The sequence below is a fragment of the Carassius carassius genome, chromosome 21, assembly GCF_963082965.1.
Source record: "Carassius carassius chromosome 21, fCarCar2.1, whole genome shotgun sequence".
NCBI lineage: Eukaryota > Metazoa > Chordata > Actinopteri > Cypriniformes > Cyprinidae > Carassius > Carassius carassius.
The window spans coordinates 20,150,144-20,171,671 of record NC_081775.1 but is presented as its reverse complement, the minus strand read 5'-3'; the positions used below and the strand labels follow the sequence as shown (position 1 = coordinate 20,171,671).

The following is a 21,528-nucleotide window of genomic DNA, read 5'->3' as shown; positions in this document are numbered from 1 at the left end:
GAATTGTAGTTTTGGGTGAACTATGCCTTTCATATAACTTGAAGTCCCTGCTCCATTCATCATATCCCGTGCCTGGGCTGGTTTGGCTCTTTCGCATAAAAATGAACATTTTACCAATCTAAGGGGACCTAAAAGAATTAAAGATTGAGAAAGGAAACCAGAGAGATTAAGAGAAAACATGTGGGCAGTGCTGAATCAGATGAAGTTTAAATGCTGATGATGAACATTAATATTTCTTACTTGATGCCTGATGAGAAGTTGACTGATGATCTATTCGCTGCTGCCACCTTAAGTTTGGCCAAGGAACTTCACTCACAATGCAGTGTGTTTTTGTCTAAAAGCTGCTGAACTAGATAGATACAAAGGGTTTATTCTATACATTTACTTTATATGGAAACACTTTCAGAAAAATGACCAAGCTGACCATTTTTTATTTATTAAAATGTGTACTAAAGCAGTGCATCAGGACTCTCCTGTGCTCTATTCTGAACAGTTTAGAACATCATCAACAACAAAATCAAACTCAGTAGCATAATTTGACTTTAAATCAGGGATTTATTCAATTCAGGTCATGGAAGACTCCCAGAATTGTACCTTTTATCCAGTGTTGGATCAAAATTCGGATAGACCGTTCTAAATAACTACGAATTGTTGTTTCCAGTTATGCATCTCACTCAGTCTTTGTCTCCCTCCCATGTCTTTATGCAGATAAGCCCTGAATTCTTCAGCAGGTGTTAAATTGCCTGAACAGGGAGGTGGTCGGTCTGTTTGTCGTCCAAACTGAGGAAGAAGTGAGGGGGTGGGAGCTAGCACATGAACACACGCAGACAAACACACACAGACAGCCTCGTGGGACATCAGCGCAGGGTGGGCCAGGGCCTGAGCGCGCAGGCTGGGGGGCAGTGGGGAACGTCAGGACAGGAGAGCCAAGAGGCTGTTGGGAAACGACAGAATGGGCATGGTCACCATGGCAACGGAATTGGCCCAAGCAGTTCAAGGCAACCGGTAACCAAGTAACAGGAAATGAGCAGTGAAAGGGTGAGAAGCAGAGACAGAAGATCGAGAAGGAGGGAGGTCTTCACTAATGGGACAGGTCTGAACTCTTGATGGACAGTGATGATAACTGACAAAGCAACATGTTTGCAGTTGGGTAAATACTGTATGTATGTTTACATATCTGTGTGCATTTTAAACCCACAGCAGCTTCGACCCGCCTGTGTGTGGGTGTGTAGAGGGCACCATATGTGAAGACTGGCTGACTGACAGAGTCTCTGGACTTCAGTATCTACAGTTCCTGACACCATTATAAGCATCTGTGACAACTATGACACATGGGGTTAGAAGCACAGAAACAGAGAAAGGTGCAAATCAGGCAATGAGAATAGACAGATAGATAGATAGATAGATAGATAGATAGATAGATAGATAGATAGATAGATCATAAAAATTGCATTTACGGTAATAGTACAGTAAACAAAGTCCCCCCCCCCCCTCATTACTGTATGCCATGCCACTCTCACGTCACACATCATGCTCTCAGGCAGTGAAATATACATCGTGGAGCAAAGAGAAAACTAACAAAGTGCAGACAAACAAGACCAAACAGGCTACTTTAGGTATGAATCAAAACCTTAGCTTTCCAATTTAGTCATTTTTTTTTAAAGAAATTCAAACAATTTACCATTTTGTGGTTCTTTAATCATGTGTCTTGATTGTAGGGCCTCAGTTTGAGCAGCTTGTGAACCAATCATCTCTTCCTCTTTAATATTTATACCATGAAATAAAAATGAACAACAGAAGGTATCTTGTTTTAACTGTGGAAAGACGTCAACACACATCATTTTTCAACATCAGGTTCACCGACAGTAATTTTATTTTAGTTTTTTTTGCAGGACATAAATGTCGAATTCGGCGTTATGATTGGTCAGACTACCTGTCACACAAACTCTCTGCTAAGCCTCACTTTTTTGCTAAAGTATTAAAAACCATTGACTATAGTCAAAACAGTATTTTATATTAAAAAGATTTATTTTGTAGTATAAAAAGTAAGATTTAATTTTTTTTTAAATAAAAACAATGTTTTTAATCTAATGTTTTTTTCTTTTTTGATTCTGGGCTTTTTGAAACTTTCATTATTATGCACTTAACTTAAACAGTTATTTAAGGATCAACCTTGTCGTCTTGACAACATGCTTATAAGGGTTTTAGAGGCAAAAATAGTTCCAAACAACCACTCGCTTATGAATCATATCATACAAAGACTTTTGTTAATTAAGACTGACTTCTGTTAATTAGAATGACGCAAACATATAAAAAGGACTCTTTTCTTCTGCAAGAGTAACAAGCTAACACATTTTCCTCACACCAGATATCACATAAACAGCATGGTAGTAGTTTATTGAAATGTGAACAACTAGAACCAACAATAAAAGAATGAAATGCAACAGACTGTAATGTTTCATTTTGTCTCGAAAAGCAGAATCACTTTACTCATTTTAAGACTACAGCAGCTTAAAAATCTTTGCAGCAGAATTATTGATACATACATCAGAAATGTTATCCTGCGGTCCTTATGAAATGATCAACTATAGGCTCATTTCAAATCTTCTATCTCGACATATTGACCTCACTTAACCTCATGTTTTTTTTTTTACATTGAATTACTTTGCAATAAGCTATTGCAAATCACAGTTTTCTACCTTGCATAAATGTATATTATTCTCTTTGTTCCATAAACTTACTATATTTGGAGTTCATATTGTAGCCTGTTAAATATACTTATACAAAGGTGTAAGTCTGTGTATGCATGCCTATTTACTTTAGTGATGCTTCATGTGGAGCAAAGAGGTTGCCATGGCTACTCAAGGTCAGTGCCTTGGTGGTGGTGGTGTGTCTGTATGTGTGTGTGTGTGTGTGTGTGTGTGTTTGACTTCTGGGGGTGCAGCAGAGTATTGTGGCCGGAGCACAATAGGGATCCTGCAGAGGAAGTGATCAAAGTTACTGCTGAAATGTTTTATTTGTAATGATTTATTGTGATAACAATAATAATAATTATTATTATTATTATTAATGACAAATACATTAATAATATAATTATAATTAGTAATAATAATTATTATTTATTATTAATGTTAGCATTATTATTACTATTAATATTATTAGCCTATTAGGGTTAGGCTGTTTTTTAGTCGTTATATATTGTTATTTAATATTTTATCTATTATTATTTATTTTAAATAAATGGTTATATCGACTCTACACACTCATACACTCTTGGTATGAAGAACATTAAAAAAGCTTAAGTAACCTTTCGTGCAGTGGAAAGGTTGCATGAATATTAAAGGTTCTTCAAAAAAAAAAAAAGGTACCTTTATTTTTCAGAGTCAACTGAACATTTCGTGAGAAAACGGATGAAACTGCCTGCGTGTGAAGTAGGCTTTAAAAACAGATGTTGTAATGAAAATACATGTCCAATAGAGGTCGCTCTATGTATATTTTAACCGTGCTATACATTGTGCTTTCGAAGCACATTTTTCAAGCAGGTGGAGTTGTTCTGTGAGAGGAAGTAACTGGCTACACAATAGCCATGTGTTTGCCACATGGTTTTAGATAAAAATAAATGTCTCTCTTTGGATATGATGAAACAGCATTAGGTAAATAATAATAAATAGAACACTTGTGAAATGTAGCCCTGTATGTAAATGTTTTTGTCAAACTAAGTTCCTAGAGGGCCACAGCCCTGCAGGGTTCAAATTCAACCCTATACGCACCTGATCCGGCTAATCAAATCCATCAAGCTTTTTGGAAAAACTACATATGTGTGTTGGAAATAAACACTACAGGTCTGCAGACACCAGGAACTAAGTTTGACACCCCTGCTCTAAACCGTATGGTGAACCTACTGAAGAATAACACAATGACCTCAAAGCCAAAGTGTGTTTATGACCCTCTTGGCCCCAGTTTACAACCTTCCGGATGAACAAACTCAGTCACACATTAACAATATTCGTGTCTGCTTTAACTAAAAGCTGCACTAGTGTAGTACTGAAAAATACACATATAAACACTCATGGTGTCAGAAATCAACTTTATTTATGCTACCTGGAAACATTTTGGAGGTGATAGTTGGATCATTTCTGACACATCACCCTCATATTCATGAATGTTAGGATAAAAAAAAAAGTTAAATCCCACATATAAATTAATAAATTAAAAATACACACAAAGTGATTTTGTCACCTGTCCAGAGCAGTTTACAACACTTGCTCCATTACATGCTTTTCAATTCCTTCCCTCAACCCTGTCAGTCAAACCCAAAATCAATCAAGATGATTGGCTAGAAAAGTCTAACAGCAAGGAGACACAAACACAGGCAGCGCTCATGCTGTGGTTGTGTCTGATTGGCTGTGACAAGTGCAGTGTGACCCCCTGTTGTGGCTGTGAGTTCCCTTATCCTGGGAGCTTGTGATGAGTTTGATCGCATCTGTCAGGACCTGACCTCTAGTATTGTTTTCTGTCTTTTCCCCCTCTCTGTTGCTTACAGCTCTCATTAATATTCCTTGGTCTTTCTTGCAGGGGTTTTACCCCATCCTCTCCCTTTAAAAACACAAAATTGCCTTAAGAACATATACTTTTTTCTCAGCTGATATTTTGAAAGCTTCAAAACCTAAAACTGCTCAAACCTCCCATGACTCATTATTTGCAAAATTGACCAATAGAAAGCTCAGTTAGAAAGTGACTTCTGTGTACCTGTGCTTAATTCATCACTACACTAATGACAATAAATGGAAATCCCCAAATATTATTTTGCTTGTGAAATTTAACTAATGTGACTGAAATCAACAAACTCCAGTCGGCAGCTATTTTTCAAGCAAAATTTATCTTTCCTGAGGTTAGAACCAGACTCACTCTTTCCTGTCACTCACAGTGTGTTGCTTCTTGATAACACAAAGCCTACCTTGACCCCTCTGACCCTGCTGTGGTCTAGATCAGGCTTGACTAGCACCGAGTAAGATAGGATTTGTCATCTCAATAGCGAGGTCAGTGTTGTGATGAGCTGTCTGAGATCTGCGGTTCATTTATAGCTGAGGGTGAGATTGGAGCATTCCTGGTAGATAGCCCTTTTCATTTTGCTGCTATTTTTAAAGCTACTCAGTCTGTATTGTTTGAGACACTCCATCAAAAAAAAAAGAAAAAGAGCTCAAGTGGAGATTTTTTTGTGAAGATATTTTTTACGCAATTACAATAAACTGAAACTTAACCCCCCCCCAAAAAACCTTTCATTGATGTGCACTTGGTTGACTTAAACTTTACAAGAATAATTACAAGAGAAAAAGTATGCTTCAAACATACGTTAAATCGTCGTTTTCTCAGGCATGCCAAGACACATTGTGAAATATGCATTAGAGAGATTTATGTGTGGGTTTAAGGTATGTCGTAGTGAAACCATTATTTTCAGTTTCAAACAGCACACATCTGGAGGGGACAGGAAGGCGAGAAGATAAAGACCACTGTTGTTTTGTCGAGCAGCGAGCATGATAGGGATCGCTGACTACCTCTTTCACTTCTGATAAGGAACTCAATTCAGTTTATGTTTCCGTATTCCACAGTCAACATTAATAATTTAACATAAACATTAAAACACATGTTGCCTATGTTGCTTTTAGATCCTGTTCCATCTTGTAATAAGCTTTTTCAATTTACTAATTTCCAATCTGTTGTTTTACCACAAAGGTTAAAGCTGCAGATTCTCTTCATTGCTAAAGCGGTTTAGAAAGAATATAGAAGTGGTCAGTAAAACTTAAGCATTTTCTAAACCCTGACCGTTTATCATTACAATGTCTTTCTGAATTCCTATCTCATAATGTAATTCAAACCTTAGCTGCAATCAGCAAGATCAACAACAGATCTGCAAAACAGTTGTTTTCAAACAGGTTTCCCAAATTCCATTTGTTAGAAAGGCAGATAGCCTCGCCCCAAACTCTGTGTTTATTGTGTTAATATTGGTTGTAATGCTTAGAGTTTTGACACTGCCACAAAGCTTCGTTGGAAAAATGGACAATAGCCGTCTTCCTAGATCTGTTAGAATAATACACTTTGCACAAAACGGCATCAAAATGTATTTGTGAAAGAGCAAGTAAAAAGGGTAAATAGTGAGTGAAAGAAAGAGAGAGTAAGTGAGAAACAATTCATGTTCTGTTTTTCATGGGTGGAGGCTTACCTGTCCTGATTGTCCTGCTGCTTTGCCTTTAAACAAATTATCGACCTTGAAACAAAAATACTATTGCATTTTAAAGGGATCTTCTCCAAACCAAACTAAACTCTGTCAAACTGGGTAAATCTTAACTACTTTTCTTACTTCTTGCTTTTTAAATTGACATTTTAAGCATTAACATGCTAATGACTTTGTGTTAAACTAAGGGGGGTTTTGCTTTTATCACTTCTGATACATTTAGACTGTTTCTCTTCAAGCGCCAATATCTATTTTTATTATAAAAAGCAGTTTGCCCGAGATTGGTTTAATTGTCTCTCAGAATAGAAAGGAAAACACTAATTATGTGTTGATGTGTGGCTGAATGTGAACAGATTGGTCGCAAACAGTGGACTAAATTGAGATTTATAAATTTACAGGGTCGCCAATTGCAGACTGCAGAACCAATTGCCCCGCCATTTTAGGCGGTGAAAAACAAGCCCCTTTCCCGAGCCTTTTCTGGCGCCATATCAACACGCGTTCAACTCACGACTCACAGCCCGCCATTTCAGAGTCTTAACCTCTTTTTGTTTGATATTGGAGCCATAAGTGACGTTATTGGAAAACACTTTAACCGTACGCTTTATGTGCTTTTGACCAAAAAAGCTATTATTCTAATGTAGCCTATGTTTGATCACTGATGCTACTGATATACAAAATAATCCAAAATTTACGAAAGTAAATACATTCAATTAAATACCGTTCACCAACGTTTGTGACTGTCACGTGGCTTTCGTTTGTGTTCAATCTATTAATCACTTCCCGTCTTAATTGTATCGACAGTTCATTTAATAAGATTAAGTATGCATCATTAGTTCTGCGTTACAAAAGTACTTGTAAAACTTCGTTGCATTTATTTATTTATTTTAATTATTTCACATATAATTTGTATAATCGTAGTATAATCGAGTATAATCGTAATGTTCAAAATAGGGCTTATGTGTTTTTAACAGAAAACGATGTATTCAACTGATATGGATATTTGTAAACTGCGATTAAAAAAAAATCGGGATTTCCGTTCTTGGCATGAGAGTTATCGCTAACGGTTACGAATTAATTAACTGACACACGGTAAGTTAGTTCAAACTTATATTTCACATCTGTATCTGTCTTGACGTGAAAATGCCATTGTCACCGAAAAACGACACGCTATTTCGTACGTGAGAATCTCAGCTAGCTAGCTAATGCAGTATAGGACCTCCTACTTTGGATTGTAAAGGCCAATCCGTGTAGGACAATGCATATGTTGGGGGAAGGCACTGGCTAGATTGGGGATTACATTGTAGACTGGGGAGTAGCGAGGTCTTGGGACCAAGGTACAAAAAAGGTAGGACATATTTGATGTTTTTAAATGCACTTTTCGATTTGTCATGTTTTGTGACGAGTTACGATTATACTGAAACAGAAACCATTCTTATGTTTCACGTTCCCATAGTTTATCTGTATCTGATCGACCATTACAGCTACACAAAGACATACTAACAAAGGCAACCGGTCTTAAAAAAACGAGAACACGCTTAAGGTTTATCAATGAAAAGGATTTACTGAATTGTCATTATTAGCAAACATGATTTGTACTGCATGTTAGCTGATTACATCTGAGTTAAGGACTTACTTAAAACCACACGTCAGTTTCGTTATCGTGAATCCAATTGTTTTTGAAAAGGTCCAAAAAGACAGTAAGGGTCACTGCCAAGGTAAAAAAAAAATAATAATCGCATGCTAATACAATTAAATACAATTGTCACCCCACCAATAAATCAACCGCTAAATATCTAACGTTAAATGCATCCACCGGTATGTTTCTTATACGTGTTTATTTCATTGCTTTCATTAGATTAATTGAGCTCATTGTTTGAGATTCAGGGTGTTTCTAGTTGTTGTCACTGGCTAAACCTGTTGAAGTGAAAGCTAGATTTAAGCGTGCAGTATTCGCGGCAAAAATTGCCCCGCGAGATTTTCGTGAACTGGGGAGGAGTTGTTGAACTCAAACTGACGCAAGAGAGAGGCTGTAGTCTTTTCAGTTTTGAGGAAGTCCAAAATGAACCAGATTAGACTACAAAATATGTATTAAACATTATGCCTTTTAAATTAACCTCAAAATTTATCTCACATGTAACTTTACATGATATAATTCATTATTTTTAAATTAAGATTAACTTCACATTATACACCTATCTAAAGGTAACTTAAACTTAAGAATTTTAAAATTTTTAACTTAGTAACGTCAATATATGTATGTGTACAAAGTTCCTTAGTAACTGGTTTACTATTGTTATTTACCTTTGTTTATGATTTATTGCTTCTAACTGCAGTTTCACATTGTTATTTTGCTTATGAAAGCATAAGATGGCTATGAATGTTAGTCTGGACCCCAATAACCCTGATGACAAGTGCAGTCGCTATGAAGTTTTGTCCTGGATCAATGAAACATTACAGACTCATTTTACTCAAGTGGAGCAATGTCGTTCAGGTACTGCTTAAATTATATTTTGTTACTATCTACACATTGCCAACAGCTTGAAACTGAATTTACACAATCTTTTTTTCTTTTTTTTTTATAAAGGTGCATGTTTTTGCCAGCTTATGGACTTGCTCTTCCCAGGGTCCATCGACATGAGCAAAGTAAAGTTTGAGTCCCAAAAGGGGACTGATTTTAAACAGAACTACAGCCTTCTGCAGGCGGCTTTCCAAAAAACAGGAATAAAACAGGTGAGGTTAACCTGAATCTATTCTTTTAACCTCATGAATCCTATTGTGTATAAAAATATAAATGTTTAAGCTGATATTTGTCAGTTTGGTTGTTCTGTTATTCTACAGACTTGTAGTACTACACTCTAGATATTTAAATGTGAATCTTGTATAATTTGAGAAGGTTGTCAACTCTTCACACTACATTTTCTTCTCAATTTTTGATGCCTCTTTCAGCAAGTCCCTGTGAAGCAGCTTCTCACAGGAAAGTTTAGACCCAATTTCACCTTTCTCAAATGGTTCAGGAAATTTTTCTTTGCCAATGAGAGACAAGGGAGAGAGTACAACCCAGTTGAAGCTCGTAATGGTCAGGATATTGTACAGGTAGATGAACCTGTTAAGTCTCCAAGATCCTGGAAAAATCCACGTGAATCTGGTGAGCCATTGTTTATTCAGTTTTATTTATTTATTTTATTATGGTTTTATTTGATTAATTTTCCCCACAATCAGGGAAAATGTTGAAATAAATGTAATATTCCATCACATCACTAATGTAACTTGTTTTCCATTTTATACAGGCAGAGTAAGAGACGAGTCTGACAAAGACATGGAACTGAATGGAAGGAAACAACCTTTGACTTACGATTCTAAATGGGAAAGAACCTTCAAGTGGATCAGACCCAGCCATATGGGTGACAACTGTGCTTATTGCACTTTGTGTGACTACAATGTCATTCTACATGGTTTTTTCGATCTGAAGCGTCACCAGCAAACTCCGAAGCATATGAAGCGTGAGATGGGAGGATTAAATTCATCTGGCAGAAAAAAGATAGAAAACTCTATTCCCTTTAGTGAAACCATGCTTCTTTTTATTCAAAACCATTGCCTCTCCAGTTTACCCTCAAGGATCAACAAGGTCTCCCAGCGTACTGCAAGCTACGTCCTCGGCCTAAATTATCCAAATGATATTGTTTCTGCTTGTAAGATGAATCCCTACTGTATCTATATATATGGGCAGGTGCCACTTGATGCAGAAAGCAGAGAAAGGACCTCCTGCCATGTGGTGCTAGTGGGCTTTTTTGAGGAAAAGCGAGCAAGGTATTGTATCCGACTCCTTGATGTCTTTCAGGCTGAAGATGGTAGCTCTGTATCTGGATGCTTACACAGTGTCCTTCAAAAATTTGAGCTTCCTGCTGGCAACATGGTTGCTTTCTATGTTAATGACCAAGAACAGACCTCAGGAAGTGTTGTGACGCACATCCAGGAGCTCAACCCACGGGTGATTGATCTCGGAGGACTTTACAGCATACCTAACTCTGCCTGCAGTGCTGGCCTACGAGCTCACTCCAGTCAGGTTCAGGAACTTATTGCCAACATCTATGAACACTTCTCAACTTGTTCCACCAGCAACGACAACATCAAGGTGCTGTTTGCGGGCATTGAAGGACTAAAAGACACCAGCGCTCCCCTCTCACAGAGTTGTGAGGAGTTTTGTGTGCTCGTTCAAAGGATGCTTGAAATGTGGAGTGATTTGGTTTCATACTTCACTTCCTGCGATGAAAATAATGATAAAGCTAAGCAAATTTGTTCGCAGTTGGAGAATCCTAAAATTAGGATCACCTTGATGTTTCTGGATCATGCTCTTGGACCACTCCGTGCCTTCGAGCAGCACCTGCAACAAAGCAAAGGCTCTGTTCGTGCCGATCTTGTCCAGATCCTTAGAGAAGCAAGTGGACTCCTACGTTCGTATGCCTCTAGCTTTCTTCGCCCCCACGCGGTCATACGCTACCTGAAGGAACGAGACCCAGCCATCCTGGAGAACTCCACATTCTGCCTTCCTGCTACTGAGCTCAGTCTTGGAGGTGTGGTAGAAGACTTCATCTCTGCCAGAGAAGAAGAGCTAGCAGAGTCCTTTAATGTGTTTCATGATGAGTGTTTAGCTTTCTACAAAACTCTTACAACCTCCATCGCTGACAGTCTACCTCTGAGCGATAGTGTCCTGAGGGGCATTTCACAGCTCCTCAGCCCAGCTGGAAGATTGAAGGTCACAGGAAAGAGTATAGTTGACCTTGCAGTACAATTTGGCATCTGCTCCAAATCTGAGGATTCTGCTAAACTCACGGATGAGTTCTTGGAGTATCAGCTTGTAGAAGATGAAGAAGACACAACCCTTCCTCTGGAGCAATACTGGTGTAATGTGCTCAAGACTTTTCCACCAGAATCCATCTTCAAGAGACTTGTCCTCTGTTTTTTGATTTTGCCCTGTCCATCTCTTGAAGCAGAAAAGATCTTTGCACAGGTATAAAGTACATTCTATCTATCCGTCTGTCTGTCTGTCTTTTTTATCGTATTTAATATTTTCATGTGGTTTAATGAGTTTACTTGCTCGCAGGCTGTTGAAAATGGAGATGTTGCTTATTGGGATGATAGTTCAGAGGATAGTGACACAGATTTTACAAAAGAGCTGGATTCCAATGATGACTCTTCTCTAGACCGCACTGAAGTCAAGACATCACCTATCAGAAATGGGCAAATGAAAAAAAACAGAGGTAGCACATCAAGTAAGTTATCCTAAAGACCTGCTTGCTTTTTATTTTTATTTTTTTTTATTAAAAATGGCAGCAGCAATCACTGGTAAAATATTTTCACCAAAACAATTCGCATTGACAATGACATATATCCTCAGCCTCCAAAAATGGCAAACCTGAAAAAAACATCAACCTACACATAAGAAAAATGCTCGCGATTCCTATAATCAATTTTTTTTTTTTTTTTTTTGAATTTAGGATGTACAGGCTTTTTTTATTAGTCTGTCTGAACACCAAATTGTGCTTTCAAGGAAAGGGCTTCTACAATGAGCACTTGTGAGGAAGAACTAAAAACTTTGACTAATTATTGGACTTTGCAAGGTTAATTACGTTCTGTTTCAAGTTCCATTGCTGAGGAAAATGTTTGGATCAGATCATGTCAGAGCAGGCTGACGATGGCTTTCCCTTTTTCATTGTGAGAAGCAGCTCATTGGTCACTGCCGAGACCATAAGAGGCTTCAATATTTTCATAATTTCTGGGTGTATTGATGGTTTGATGTATTGCTTATGTTAAATGCCTATGTGGGCGGTTCTTTGCCAGAAAAGCTGTAAAGTGATGCCGACTGCCAGATGTCTAGCTCTGCAAGACTAATATCTGGATTAAAGCGCATGAAGATGTAGAAACGTCTTCTGGCTTGCATGTTATTAACATGGGTGCTAAAGGGTTCTCCTCATAATACTTTATTACTCTCCCAATTAATTGTCACGGATTAATTTAGTGCTGTCATATACTTTACATAGTAAAAACAGTAAAATGATAAAATTGTAATCTATATACATTTTTTGCATGGCTTTATAGTGCAGATCAAGTTCTAACCAGTCAGATCCAGTCAGGTTAGATTGATGAAAACAATGTGCTGTTTTCCAGAGATGGTTCAACACTCAGTCACAGTGAAGCCGTGTGTGGTGCGACTGGAGAAGATCACCAGTCAGAGAGGTGTGAATGAAATGCTTAAGAAGAGTTTAAGAGGTTCTAGAGCAGCTGCAGAATAATGCTTCATGATCTCAATCACTTCTGGTGGCAAATGTCTGTTGGTCTGAACTTTCTTCCTTTGCTTCCGCCCTATGCTAAAGAAAGTTGATCAATTGGATTGACAATGCAAATGTATATGCTCTGTTTGTCTGGGCTCAAAGTAATGTTAATTGTTTGCTGTGCTCTTCTTTTATACACCTCAAAATCGATACATTCATATTTGATTATTATATTGAACTATTTTAAAACATGTTATTTTTCGACAGAAATGGATTTAAGGAAAAATGGAGCCGATGATGATATCTGGACTAATAGCACGATGCATGAGGTAATAAAAGCTGGAAAACAACTGTGGCATTGTATTGAGATGATGATGCAAACTATGACTGATAAGATCAACTAGTTATCACAGGGGAAAAAAATCACACAGAGACAAAACAACCATATCATCACACTAACACTCTCTTGATTTAACATCTTTCTTTCCTTTTCTACATATCTGCGATTTGGCATCCAGGTACTGATTACTTCAATGTAGGAGTCATGTGACCCGAGTGACTGCATATGTGTGTAATTTGTGATATGTATGGGTCTGTAGGGCTCCGTTAGGGGGATTTATGGTTGGGAGAGCAGCTTACGGCAGAAACCACAAGAACGTACAGTCTTTCAAGCTGGTACAGGCACCTGGAGCAAACCGGTGAACCCAGACAAGGACGGCAAACCAGAGGTGGTATGTACCTGCCCAGGTCAAGATTCAGTGGTCTGTCTGGCTTATCGCAGGTGTAGAGGGTCTACCTCAGCATTGTCCCTTTCACGCTCTCTGTATTACATTGAGCAGTTTTCATAAGCGATGGATGCCACTTTATGACTGTGTGCATGAGTCCTGTGGTTTTCTTTCCGGATGGTAGATTGCCCTTCAGAGTGTTCATTCTCATCTGATGTTCCACCTGTATCTATGTGTCCATGTCTGTTTTTCCTCTGTAATTGCATTGCTAACGTTCTATATCTGCTTGTCCATGGTGTTTTTATTATTATTATTTTTTTATTATGCTGCTTTAGAGCAATATGTATTGTAAAAAGTGCTTTACAAATAAATAAAGATTTCTTGTTTGTTGTGTCATGCATGCTGTACTGATACACTAACATACATGATAAAAAAATTGTGTGACAAGAAAAAAAAACTTTTTGTGGTAATATTTAAACAAACTTAAAGTGAATCACTTTAAGCTTCAAGACTTTCTCAGTAGTTCGCACTGTAAAAGCTAGCAAAAACAGTTCAGCAGGAGACTTCATTTAAATTGGGTGTTATGGGTGTGTGTGTGCTTTCCACATGTTTACTGTTAAATTCAAAAGCATTCACTTTATACTTTGTATTCTTCCTTGGTGTTTGTTTCTCACTAATGTAGGTTAAGAACAATGCTCGTTCATCTGCATCAAATTCGACACCAAGCCCCAGATCTGGAAAGAGAGAACAAGCATACCACGTAAGTTTCTAAACCCTTTCTTTCCTCATTTCAAACCTGACCACTTGTGTATGTTTGTTTCTCACTAATCTAGGACATCCAAGAAATCCATGTTATGAATGTAGCATTTAGTATTGACTGCCTGTCTCTCCCTGCAGGATGGAAAAGGTTATGCCATTGGAGAGCTTGTGTGGGGAAAAGTAAAAGGCTTCTCTTGGTGGCCTGGACTGGTGGTGGTGTGGAAGGGCCGGGTGCTTCCTGTGTCTATGAGGCGCGTGGAGTGGTTTGGAGATGGCATGTTTTCAGAGGTTAGGAGTCTTTACGTGCTTTCTTTTCCCTGATTCTCATCTGAAAGATATTTTCCCCCTTATTCTTCAAAGGATCCGTTTCATGTTGAAGCATGTTTCTCTTGTTGATCTTAGATTCATACAGAGGGACTGCAGCCCTTCGCTGCGTTTGCAAAGTGCTTTTGTAGTAAGTCCTATGAAGGTCTGCCTACCTACAAGAATGCCATCTATCAAATCCTAGAGGTACAGTGAAATATACTTAAACTAGGGTTGAGAATCAATGACCAGTTCTTATTCTATTCATATTTTAATATTGCATTATAATGTTGTATAGTTGGCAGCAGAGCGCTGTGGAAAGAATTTCCCCCCCTCAGAGAAGAAAGGGGAAGAAGTGAAGGCCATGCTGGATTGGGCATTTGGAGGCTTCCAGCCCATGGGTCCTGATGGATTTTTGCCTCCTGTGGGTATGTAAAAAAAAAAACTGAAAAATATCTGTAATTTAAAAAAAAAAGTTGGATATTGACAACAGTTTTGAAGTCCATAATAACAGAGAGTACCAGAGTGACTCCACGTTGATCTTAAAATTAGGTCTATACACAGACATGTCAAAAATAGCAAAAGCTCTTCACAACAATGCCCTCTGGTTTTCTATTTCACAGACAGCTCTGCCAGTAAAACGGAGTCTGATTCTTCAGTGTCTGATTATCAGCCTCCAGCCAAGAGGAAGTATGTCTACAAGAACAGGCAGTCAGCTCAAGATTACACCAGAGGTGAGATACATTAATCTGCGTAAAGGCCCGAGCTTTGCCACAAAGATCATAAAACATTGAACTGTAGATTATTGTTGTTTTAGGTTTTTACATTTTTATTTATTTTTTTTTATTTATTTTTTTTGTAAGAAAACAAACCCCTATGTTTTGTCTTCCTCTTTTCAGATCAAATGGTCTATGAGGTAACCGTTAAAGGCAGAAACATTGAAGGTATGTCACTTAAGATTCATAATTTGAGTTTATTAATGAAATTATTCTAGGGTTTATCAACATTTTTTTTTTTTTTTTTCTTTCTGCTGGGCAAATCAGAAAACCTGAAGAAATTAGGAACTGTTAAAATTGTGCCCTGAATATCCCAGCCTGGAAAAAATTAAGGAAATGTTTAAAAGGTCATGGTAGAATTGTGGAAATATGGTTATGAAATATTTAAATAATTTTTTAAATAAAATGATATTGTAGAAAAGAAATATAGGAAAGGGCATGTAGATTCATTGGACACTTCAGATTAAATTTGTACTTGCAGCTGTCAATATTTTCACAGTTGTCACTACATGAAATCACACCTTTTTATTTGATTATTTTGTTTTTAGCAATTTATTTTTGCCTTAAGGGAATTCTCATTGCTCAGTCGTGTAGTTTAATTCATTGCAAGGTAATTATTCTCTTTCCTCAGATTTCTGCCTGTCCTGTGGAACTGCCAACACTGAAATTTTCCATCCACTTTTTGAGGGAAGCCTTTGTTTTAAGTGCAAGGTGTGAATCGATTCTTGTCTTAATCTGTTTAGAGCAAAATCATAAAATTAATATGCTACTTACTATTTGGTGCCCAGAGTGTCATTTTGTTTTTTAATGTGCATGTTTTGTATTTGTGTAGGAGAACTTTACAGAAACACTGTACAGGTATGATGATGATGGCTATCAGTCATACTGCACCGTGTGCTGCGCCGGACAAGAGGTCATTCTCTGTGGAAATGCCAGCTGCTGCAGGTTTGAACTCAAACTTATGCAATCTTAAACCTTAATGTGATGTTAACCATCATAACAGGTTGTTTTACAGACTTTCTTTCTCCCCCACGTTTAGGTGTTTCTGTAAAGACTGTTTGAATATGCTGGTGGGAGCTGGGATGTTTGATAAGCTGAAGGAGGTTGACCCATGGAGCTGTTACATTTGCCTGCCCTCTAAGTGCTACGGCGTGCTCAAGCTCAGGCCTGACTGGAGTGTTCGTGTCCAGGAGTATTTCGCCAATAACAGTGCCTTTGAATTTGTGAGTGTCATTCTTATACTCCTTGTGTTAGATATCTACCTGGTCATATTCAGATTTTTTTCTTATACACGACCATTTAAAAGTTTAGGTTTAATAGGACTTTTTTTATTAAGTCTGCATTTATTCACTTATATTGTTTTGATTAATAATGCTGTTGCATTTTTAAATAACCGTTTTATGTTAGAATATATTTCTGTTTTAATATTGAATGTATTCGGTTTGAATTCCTTTGTCAAAGCTGTATTTTCATCAACCATTACTCCAGTTATCTGTGTCTCATAATGCTTCAAAAATCATTATAAGATGCTGATCAAACAAGTATGGAAAACCAGAATGATGTTTTAATATGAAGAACACTGTTTTTGTCCTTATTTTAGGAGCCACACCGAGTGTATCCTTCTATTCCAGCTCATAAGCGTCGTGCAATCAGAGTCCTCTCCCTGTTTGATGGGATTGCAACAGGTATGTTTTTGTATTCATATACCTTGAAGTTTGTGCAATAGCAGTGAATTATACCACAGTGATTTTTTTTTATTTATTTATTTATTTTTTTCCATACCTTCATACACACTTTTATTTTGTAGGCTATCTGGTCTTAAAAGACTTGGGCTTTAAGGTGGAGCGCTACATTGCCTCTGAGATTTGTGAAGACTCCATTGCTGTTGGGATGATCAAACATGAGGGCCAGATTGAATATGTGAAAGATGTGCGGACCATCACAAGGAAACATGTACGTATTGAGCTTTTTCACAAGATATAGTAATTTATTTCACATACATTCTTCAAGTAGTTAAAGATTTTAACAGTTAACTAGATTTAATGGCTAAACATTGCTATTTTATATAAAGTCTTTCTCATATCTGTAAGAACCATGTTAAAAAAAACGCATATCCTTGGTTGGGTATGGTTTGAAGCATGACTGCTGGTCTAAGATGGTCCTGAGCAGGAGTGGTTATGCTTCAAAACATACCTAACCAGCATATGCTGTTTTTTTCAACGGGGAACCAGGGCAAGTCACTGTGTAAAGAACATTTTTTTAAGCTTCCTTTTTGTCATACCATTTTGTAGCTGGCCGAGTGGGGGCCATTTGACCTCCTGATTGGTGGAAGTCCATGTAATGACCTGGCCATGGTGAATCCAGCCAGAAAAGGTCTTTTTGGTAAGATGTTTATCATTTTCTTGTACTTTGTTACCTTTTCAATAGAGTTGAATCTGAGCATGGATTTGTGTAACTGTTTCAAAAAGGGATATTTCATAGTTCTCATGTTCTTTCAGAAGGCACAGGTCGGCTGTTCTTTGAATATTACCGTATGTTAACTATGATGAGGCCGAGAGAGGATGATGATCGGCCCTTTTTCTGGCTCTTTGAGAACGTAGTAGCCATGAGTGCCCATGACAAGGCTGATATCTGTCGTTTCCTGGAGGTAAAAATACTTTTTCTCTTTATTTTTCCCACCAGGTTAGAGGTGTGGTCACATTAGAAACAGATCTTACACAGAACAGAAGTCGATTATTTTTACACATTATGTTGAACCTGATGCAAACTTTGCATAGGAAAATCTTTTGCCAAAAGTGGACAAAGCACCTTTATACATGCTATTTACCAATGGTGTTCCCATCCCAACCCTTCCCATCCCATCATTGTTGTTGTGGTTGTAGATTATGAATTATCATGCATTTATCTGTTTCCAGTGTAATCCTGTGATGATTGATGCTGTGAAAGTAAGCCCAGCCCACAGGGCTCGCTACTTCTGGGGAAATTTACCTGGAATGAACCGGTATAAATGCAGGGGCACACAAACAATCACACATATCTGTAAACATAAAGTGTAACTTCATGGACATGTTTGCATGTTCAGTAATAGATGTATGCACAGATTAATGTGAATTTGTGTTTTTAGACCACTTGCGACTTCACTCACTGATAAAGTAGAACTGCAGGACTGCCTGGAGGTCGGACGAACCGCAATGGTAAATTTATTGTATCTTCTGACAGAAAAGTTGATATTTTGTGAATGAAATAAAAGAATTGCACAAATACAAATTTTCATTTGTAGTTTTAGTTTACAGCAGTCCTAGAAAATATACATGAGTGTCAGGACTCTAGGTTTAACTAAGTTATATGGTAGAATGTCAAAAACAATTACATCTTATTTCGATTTCATCAGTTCAGCAAAGTTCGCACTATCACCACCAAGTCCAACTCCATCAAACAAGGGAAGATGGGGCCTCTGCCGGTCACCATGAATGGAAAAGAGGACTATCTTTGGTGCACTGAAATGGAGAGGTCAGGTATATTTATATGAACTAAATTTTACTCTGAGTTTAGCAATATCAGGTTTGCAATTTGCATATAGTAATTCAATGGGTTTGGTTAAAAAGTGGCATTAATGTGGCTCTAAACAGTTGTATTTTTTTTTTTTCAGAATATTTGGGTTTCCAAAGCATTACACCGATGTGAATAATATGGGGCGAGGACATAGGCAGAAGCTGCTTGGGCGGTCCTGGAGCGTTCCCGTGATCCGACACCTCTTTGCCCCTTTGAAGGATTACTTTGCTTGCGAGTAAACCACCATCTGGTCCAGGCAGCACTGGCACTGGAGGTCCAAATTAAGTCTCTCAGATAAATGAATTTGTTTTTTTTTTGTTTTGTTTTTTTTCTCTTCTCCCTGCAGATTCTGACCTCAGAATATTGCCAAATTTTAATGTTGCATTTGTTCTTAAGTTCAGAAAGCATGTTATCCTGATGATTTATTCTTGGAATGCACAGCCACTTTTGGATTGGATTTTTTTAAGTACTGTCATTTTTAACTTGTACATTTTAAAGTGATTTTTATGCTGGAGAGAGCCACACGATACTTCACCCACTACCTCAGTGCCATTCTGTGATTTGTTCATTGTCTGGAGGAATGCCGCTTTATGCCTATTTATAATTTAATAAGTTAATATTAGTTTGGTTTGGTTTAGCAGTTTTAAACTTATGTCATCTTTTTAGAGCACATTTTTACATTAAATCGTTTCCGTGTTTTAGGAATAAACGTCCTGTTGTTAAATATTGCATTTTAGAATTTTTTAAATTATAGTAATGTTATCAGTCCACTGTGCAGTTTTATAATACAGGATGTTTGGCCATCATGACAACTGTACTAAGTCAACATTTAAATGTTTTCCTATTAAGGAGCATCTATTTAAATGAAATGAATGTTAATATACAGCGTAGATGACTTGGGTTTCAATTAAACTGCGTTTTTTTTTTCATAGGAATACATGCAATCTTATAGTGCTCCATGTATTCAGAAGAACAAATGTTGTCTGTGCCATTCAATTTGACTCAAACCTTGGGCTGTTAGATTGGAGTTGACAGTAGCCTTCCAAAGCTTTTTTTTTTTTTTTTTTTTTGTAATCTATCATTTTTAATAAATCTGCAGAGCAACACTGCTGTTTTAAGACTATTTTTGAGCATTTTTAAAGCATTGTTGTCCACACTATCATCATTTTACAAGAAACCGATCATCAACCCTTAACATTAAGTATTTTGTTTTTCATTTTGCCCCATTTGTTACCTGTATGCACTTCCGATTTTAAACTGTTGGCTGAAACTGTGGTCACTGCAGCATTTGTTTGTTATTTTTGGGGAGGATTTCGCATACTACAATATCCAAGTGAGAGTTAACTGAAGCCTTTTTATCGAAATTGATGCAATGTGATCAAGGGCTTAAACTCTGAATAAGTGCCTACAAACTGATAGGCTATTTTTTTATGTAGAAAAAAGAAATTGTAAACTGATTGTAACTGGCTTGACTTAAGACTACTTTAAATGGAATAATTTTGACTACTTTGTCTAGTTCAAGTGTCTAAATTATATCTTTGAAATGTCTCGATACATTTCGTTATTAATTGTGGTCCACTGTCAGTGTGAAATTAGGTGCGTCAGAATGTGTGTATAAATACCATGTTTTCTTTGTAGTTGTTTAGCATGTGTATTTTTTTTAGCATTATGTGGATCATGGTGATTTGTGGTTCGGACTGTCACCGGTCAAAGCTAGTGTGACCATACATCATCTGTTTTCCTGACATTTTCTGGCATGGATTTCTATCAATTGATTATATACTATACCTGCATGCTATCGGTCAGATTTATTTTCAGTCATTACCTTAAAGTATAAAAACAATAGGAAAACAAATCCATTTTATGTCACTCAGAAATCCCATCTAGGTCATGTCTGGGGAGAAAAAGAGGACGTTTGGTCAAATGAATCAAAGCTTATCTTTAAATTTTTGTAGTTTTCTAAAAATGTATACCAACTTACTCAAACTAAGCTTGATTAAACCAGTTTTAGTGAGGCATGGGCCAGCTTGAGGTGTTATGTGTGCTTTTGGTGAAATATCATTTAACTGGATTACGTCTTGATGCCTTCTGGATATCTATGTCTTGTAGCAAAGCTTTAGAAATTCCCAGTAGGAACTGTGTTGGTGCTGTGTTACATGTGATTTTTGTAAAATGATGGTCCATGTGTAATTTTGGAGGTGCGGTATGGTTATAAAGAATATCTTCCTCAGGTCTTTTCAACACCAGCAGGCCTCAAAGGACTGTGATCTTTAGCGTCACACTTGATTATTTTTATTCAATTCTTTGTGAACAGAATATACAATATATTTGTACTCTTGAAATTGCCCTTAATACATTTTTTTTTTTTTCTTTTGAATGGGTCATTCAAAACCCTGATGTGTTTTGGTGCTAAATGATATGCTAATGATGTATGTAGATCTAGAATGATTTCCCTGGACTGATGATTGACAAGACTGATTTTATTTTAATCTTTTGATATAGTCTGTTTACCTAGCTTTAATATTTCATGCTTGTACTAACATCAGTGAAGAAAAATAAACTGCACCCAACTTTTTTGATCTGTCTGATTTTTTTTTTTTTTTTTTGCCAATTAATTGTTTTATCAACCTACCAAACTAAACATTCCTTCCTTCAGACCAATGTGTCAAATGTGTTTTTTTATTGCTGTTTTAGTAATGTGCTAAGAAGCATGAGATGAGAATTACTCAAAGACATTCAAATTTAGTTCAATAAAAATAATATTTAATAGATGAGATAAGGTAATAGAATAGGTAACTTGAAACAACAAATAGGAAATGGAAAATAACATGTACATGTGTGAGAGTGATTTAGATTAGTAAAATAAAGCCTACACACCATACATTTTTTTCATTGTATTTTTATATTATTAA

At 37.0% G+C, this 21,528-nt stretch overlaps 1 protein-coding gene and 1 long non-coding RNA gene across 6 annotated transcripts; one reads left to right on the top strand and one right to left on the bottom strand.

The window, feature by feature from the left end:
- Positions 1 to 445: 445 nt before the first annotated feature.
- On the bottom strand, positions 446 to 7,937 carry LOC132097786 (uncharacterized). The gene is made up of 3 exons (XR_009422779.1): positions 7,866 to 7,937; positions 1,682 to 1,759; positions 446 to 934 (listed from the first exon to the last, which is right to left on the bottom strand). It is a non-coding gene; the product is annotated as an uncharacterized LOC132097786 (long non-coding RNA).
- On the top strand, positions 7,093 to 21,189 carry dnmt3ba (DNA (cytosine-5-)-methyltransferase 3 beta, duplicate a). Of its 5 annotated transcripts, XM_059503715.1 has the most exons (26): positions 7,093 to 7,321; positions 8,594 to 8,723; positions 8,817 to 8,962; positions 9,179 to 9,377; positions 9,520 to 11,240; positions 11,334 to 11,502; positions 12,398 to 12,466; positions 12,769 to 12,830; positions 13,101 to 13,232; positions 13,909 to 13,986; positions 14,124 to 14,273; positions 14,388 to 14,495; positions 14,587 to 14,716; positions 14,912 to 15,022; positions 15,188 to 15,232; positions 15,696 to 15,775; positions 15,897 to 16,009; positions 16,104 to 16,287; positions 16,665 to 16,749; positions 16,872 to 17,017; positions 17,356 to 17,446; positions 17,563 to 17,711; positions 17,980 to 18,065; positions 18,189 to 18,258; positions 18,456 to 18,574; positions 18,714 to 21,189. In XM_059503715.1, the coding sequence occupies exons 2-26, from the start codon at positions 8,600 to 8,602 to the stop codon at positions 18,853 to 18,855; spliced, it is 4,509 nt and encodes a 1,502-aa protein (XP_059359698.1). In that variant the 5' UTR covers positions 7,093 to 7,321; positions 8,594 to 8,599; the 3' UTR covers positions 18,856 to 21,189. The 5 variants fall into 5 exon arrangements, with proteins under 5 accessions (XP_059359698.1, XP_059359697.1, XP_059359699.1 ...); XM_059503714.1 differs by lacking the exon at positions 7,093 to 7,321 and having other exon boundaries at positions 8,569 to 8,723; XM_059503716.1 differs by lacking the exons at positions 7,093 to 7,321; positions 12,398 to 12,466 and having other exon boundaries at positions 8,569 to 8,723.
- Positions 21,190 to 21,528: the final 339 nt, after the last annotated feature.

Excerpts from the sequence above, each read along its gene's own strand:
- dnmt3ba (XM_059503715.1), top strand. The coding sequence starts at position 8,600 with ATGGCTATGAATGTTAGTCTGGACCCCAATAACCCTGATGACAAGTGC. Across the intron at positions 14,496-14,586 it reads CCATCTATCAAATCCTAGAG|TTGGCAGCAGAGCGCTGTGG; the intron begins GTACAGTGAAAT and ends AATGTTGTATAG. Across the intron at positions 15,776-15,896 it reads GCCTTTGTTTTAAGTGCAAG|GAGAACTTTACAGAAACACT; the intron begins GTGTGAATCGAT and ends GTATTTGTGTAG.